Here is a 5,540-nt window from a genome sequence, read left to right as displayed (position 1 = left end):
GTGAGTTCATCAGATAAATTATTTTAATAATCATTTAAAGAAGGTGTTTCAGAGTGTATTTCACACTAAGAACTTGAACAAAGTATAAACTACATTGTTGTGTGTGAAAACATTTCCTATTTGATCAGGTGTTTAATTTACAAACTATTAAGTTCTGTCCAGTTTTAACAAATAAAACTTTAATAATAAGATCAAAGTAATTCAGATTCCTAGTGGGCAGTCCAATGTAGTTGCTCTCAGATATTTCATAACATAAAATGTGTATGTTCACGTAGACATATTCAAGAAGACTTGACCAGGACAGATGAACCCGACGCTATTGTCTTTTTACTCTGTGGGTTGCCTCAAACAAATCCCTCTTAGTTGCAGGTGGTCAGGCGTGAGCAAAGAGTTAAGTCCCAGGGTCCCTCGGCCCCTCCTCTTTGATGTCCTGACATCATTGGCCCTGCCCCCTAAAATAATCCTCCCTTCCCCCAAATTCCAGCTTTCGACAGAGTGCAGACGAACTGTAAGGGTGTCCTGCACAGGACCAAGGGTTAGCAAACCACCCTGGAAATGCAGATAATAAATATGCTTTAGGGTCTCGAAAAGACAATTGCATACATCCTGCGTGAAGGTCTTGTGCTTGTGGCAGAGAGAGAGAGAGGAGATGGCTGTTCAGGCTGCCATCATGAACTCTCAGTTCTTAAACTTCTGTTTTCCTGGCTCGGTCATGGATTATGAGGTGGAAAAGGGTCTGGAAGGGGGTCTCCTGGGCGAGGTGGACTGTGAGGGTGACTTTAGGGAGACCACTAGGGACCTGCTTAGCTTCATCGACTCGGCTTCCAGCAACATCAAACTTGCGCTGGACAAACCTGTGAAGTCCAAGAGGAAGGTCAACCACCGAAAGTACCTGCAGAAGCAGATTAAGAGGTGCACGGGTATCATCTCGCCAGGGACCACACCGGTTCAGGAGCCATGCAAGAAGCAAGGCTCGCCCCAAAACCCAACAAGCAACTTCTCCAGCAAAACACCACCCAAGAAGGAAGGGATACAGGCCAACCTGCAAAGCAAGAGCCTGGCTGCCCTCTTTAACCCAGCGAAGGATGTACGAGGAGAGAGGGCCAAGAAGCCCCCGCTGCGGCATCGAAACCTTCCTCCATCCTTTTTCACGGAGCCAGCCAACAGCTCCAGAGTTACATCCACGTCTGGCATGTCGCTCAAAGACCTGGAGCGAGGGACTCCGGAAGCGGCAGAGTTCTTGGAGCTTCTTGGACCCGACTACAGCAACATGGTCTCGGAGCAGGATCTATTCCACACCGCACCTATCAGGATTCAACAGGAGGTGACCATGGGCCCTGAGCCATATGACTCCCACCATTTTGTAACTGGTGGGTTTTTGTACACCGAGCCTTGGGGCACTTGTAGCGACACCCCCAAAAAGTCGGGAGACATGCGGACAGTACCAGTACAGCCAAATCTTTATACTCACACGGACCTTTCTGGCAGCGTGCCTGTGGAACAGAGCTCGCCATGTGCACTTACCTTTTCAAACTTCTTCACAGACTGCTCCACGCCGCCGGTCTCCTACGATCTGGCAAACGGATACAACAGAGGGAGCTTTTCTTCTCTTTAAGCCAGAGATTTTCTTTTTCTCAGACATTACATTGGGACAAAATCACTTTTGCAATTTCAGCATGGCATTGACAAAGGACCCTATCAACATGAAATGTCCATTTTAATCCTGAAATATTTGCCACAAAACCAGCTAATGGACCCTTTTAAAACATCGCTTGATGGGATAACATGTATACAGTTGCAAACTTTTAAGCCTTACAATCTAAAGATGGCCTTAGTTTACATCGAAGGGTGTCCTTTTCTCCCAAATTTAATGAAAACAGAATGCATTTCTAATCATATATTAACAAAACTATGCCTCAGAGTTTTATGTTACTGTTCCCTGTAAATAAAACAACGAAAAAAAAAAAAAAGTTTTCTTAATGTATGGATACGCTTTGGACCTCTTACTCTTGTAACATGAAATTTGATTGACAATATTAACAATTTGAAACAATGTTACAGAGCTGATCTCAGGAGGTTCTGCTAATTTGTTTAAATATGTCACAAACTAAATAGTTACATGCATACAGTGATCCCATTAAGTATTTGAATGCTTTATCCACACTTAAAATGTATGTTTTTTTCCCCATCAGACACCAAAATATCAAATCTAGTGGCATCTGCAAACAAATGACGTTAGAACTAACTTCACTCATTTTGCAGTTATTTTTAATCAAATGCTGTCAAAGTGGCTGTATGAAGTCCATTCCCCTCAAGTTTACATAGAGACAACAGGTGTAGTTCATCACATTATCTATGGACATGACCCACTAACATTTAACAACCAAGTCTTAATTTTAAACGTGAAAAAATACTTTTTAGGGTCAAGACAAAAATATATATATGAAACATTCTGCAACAGTGGCAACCAAGACAATCTGTCTACATACTTATTTTTTTAATCACTGTTTGTTCATGTATTGTTTGTTGACTGCTTAACATGCGATGTTAGAAAAATTGTATCTAAAACAATGGCTTACAGTTCCCTTAAGGTGAATGTTTGAATGAATATACTTTATACTTCACAGAATAAGTTCTCGAGGTTGGTCTAGATCTGGTTTTTTGGTGTATTCTGGAAGAAATGGAAAACTATGAGTACATAAAACAGTGATAAAAGGGTGGTAAAATTGTGGAAACTAAGCAATCTGATGTATTGGTATTAATGGGTTATGACTGCAGTACACAAATAATCATGTTCATCAAAAAAGGAGCACAACATGAAAACAGGAACTATATACAACATTATTTTGTAACATTATTGCCTTACATTGGTTTAGGATAGAGAATTAAATTAGGAATCAGACATTTCCAATTGGATTGGGAAACAACAAATAGTTAAAATAAATTAAGCTAATGAAATATTTTATATTTAGTTGTAGTCTTAAATTAATTTTATGTGGGAAATATCAGCCAAGAGTAAAAAACTGTGTTTTGTAATTTATATGCTTACTCTTTCTTCACATTGTACGGAGAAAAAAAACAAAGATGTGAGAGCAACATTCAGTTTGTCTGACATTTGCTATTTCAAGAACTGATACTTATTGTCTGTTTAGTAATGAATCACACACCTAAATCTATGGACTACAGGGGCACTGGATGAAAGTTTTGTTTGGTCATAAAGTAATGGAACAAAATAAAGCTGGTCTTTATGTCTATTAAAGAAAAATACTTCATTGCATGTTTATTTTTATAATCAGTAGCAGAGATTTCAATGTGCAGCATGTGTCAAGAAAACGCAAAACATAAAAAAACACAGAGAACCCATCTGTTTATCACAAGGGATAATAGTGCATGTTCGACCATTTCATTCGAACTATAACTGGCAAACAAAAGGCTGTAACACTTCTCAAGTTATGGCACCATCTGTTGGCCAAACACGTCTCCATCCTCATTTGACGAGTTCAGAGTCTTTTGTTGCATTAGAAATGAACTGCAATCCTGACTTTTTAGTTTAGTTAACAGTAGTCATTATTAACCAAATTTGCTGTGCTTGTTAGCATTTCTATCGCATCACAAATTCTTAGTAGTTTGTTTATGAGCCCCTGATTGAGAAACTCTGCTCTAGATCTTCCAGATTCACATTATTGTGAATAATACATAGACACATGGCTATAATATAGTTAAGGAATAAATACAACCTGTTGCATTTGTCCAAATATCAGGTTAAAAACCTAGCTTTGCAATTCATGAAAAAGATTCAATGAAAACTTCAGTTAGATTTTCTATAGCAAATGTTTCATTTTTATTGTGCAACATCTTATTTGATCAAATCCTAAATGGATCGTGCAAGAATGGTCTCAGCTTATTAAAGTCCCAATGATTTTACTTATTTAAATGCTATAGCCGCTTACAGGAATGCTTTATGTGTTACCAGCTTATATCTCTCACCTCATGTTTAAGGTAATTAACACGCTTTAACACCTTCATAACTTAATTGTGTGAAATGCTTTACAACATTATACACCTTGCATAATCTTTACATGACAATGTTGCAGAATGATTCGTTGTTGTTTTTTTTCTTTTACACAAGATGGCAGTGGTGCTTCAAGCAAATCCTTCCTCTACACCAGGGCATGCTTTTGATATCTACAGTAGCCTATAATTAAAATGAGATATTTCTTTGTAGTTTGCTTCACCCCACTGGTCTTTCATATCTTTATTTCATGTCAGAGGAAATTAAGTGTAGACTTTTATGAAGAATAGGACTAAATTCAAAGAATATGAAGATAATAACTCAATTAGTTTTTATAATTCTGATTGTTATGAAAAATTAACTGCTACCATAGCCTATGGGTAACTTATAGTTCTAACATAACACGTGTGATCGTTTTATTGGTCACACAAAATGGCAGCTTAACAGTTTTATTTTAATAAACAGTGTAATAAACTGTTTTATTGGCAGAGGCCCACCTGTCGTGTCTTCCCATGTTTAATAAGATGTCGAGGCATCATAGGGAGTTCTCTCGTAAAATGCGTTCAAGCATTTCTTGACATTGTTTCTTGGAAAATTAATGTTTTGCCTAGGAGATACAAACGAAATCAGATATTTCACGTTTTTAAAAGAAAACACCAATTTTGCTCGCGGTAACTTCCGGTAATTTTCTCTCGTTTTTTTTTATTTAGGACATTTATTTTTTTGTGGTGACTGACGCATTGCGCATGCGCTGTAATAAATGAAATGCACGTGGCGTAAACAAATTTAAATTGAATCGCATTCAATTCATTTAAATTGACAACGTCTGAATACCGGTATGCACAATTTGGGCAACAGTGGAGGAAGTTTCAGAAAAAAAAAAAAAAAAAAACATAAAAAAAACTGACAACAAAATTCTAACAACAAGAAACTCTTCAAGATTCCATGGATATCCACTCAAGTATTCATTTCTGTCTGCCTCACATGGAGATGTTTATCATAAACATGACAGACACTGGATTCTGCTTTTCACTTATTTCCCCGGAGAGAAAATAAAATCACATTAACATCCACAGGTGAGCTGTTTAACACCAAGATCTATTCTGATATCAGTGCCTTTCTATTCATATGTGACATAATTATAGTGACAGTTTTCACACTTCACCTCCTGTTGACCCATATTGCTTGTATTTTGTGGTTTGCAATCTCTCACAGCATGACATTCACTGTTTTCTCTTCCACAAACCTCATTCACTTCTTGTCAACAGCTCATGGGTGATTACCCATAGTTCTCTATTCCGATAAATGTGATGTTTAGCATATTGGAACACGGAGCAAAAATGTTAAGTTTGTTTGGATGTTTTTAAATGATTAATCTGCTGTTGAATATTTTTGATTAATATATTATTTACATCACACCAGTTTTGAGAACACTTTTTTTTAGTTTCTCGGGGTAGGCCTAATACAAAAACATTGAAATATATTTTTTCCTTCAATCTCAATTCCCCCCCATAATGTCCCTTAGGGG

The 5,540-nt window shown here is 37.5% G+C and overlaps 1 protein-coding gene across 1 annotated transcript; it reads left to right on the top strand.

The window, feature by feature from the left end:
* The first annotated feature begins 574 nt into the window (after positions 1-574).
* On the top strand, positions 575-1,973 carry LOC130091069 (protein FAM181B). The gene has a single exon (XM_056258754.1). The coding sequence runs from the start codon at positions 650-652 to the stop codon at positions 1,613-1,615; it is 966 nt and encodes a 321-aa protein (XP_056114729.1). The 5' UTR covers positions 575-649; the 3' UTR covers positions 1,616-1,973.
* Positions 1,974-5,540: the final 3,567 nt, after the last annotated feature.

This window comes from Rhinichthys klamathensis, unplaced genomic scaffold, assembly GCF_029890125.1.
Source record: "Rhinichthys klamathensis goyatoka isolate OS25496 unplaced genomic scaffold, OSU_Roscu_1.1 h1tg000159l_1, whole genome shotgun sequence".
Taxonomy (NCBI): Eukaryota; Metazoa; Chordata; class Actinopteri; order Cypriniformes; family Leuciscidae; genus Rhinichthys; species Rhinichthys klamathensis.
This window is presented reverse-complemented; position numbering and strand designations above follow the sequence as displayed.

Bases quoted from the DNA above. Each gene is read 5' to 3' on its own strand.
- LOC130091069 (XM_056258754.1), top strand. From the start codon at position 650: ATGGCTGTTCAGGCTGCCATCATGAACTCTCAGTTCTTAAACTTCTGT.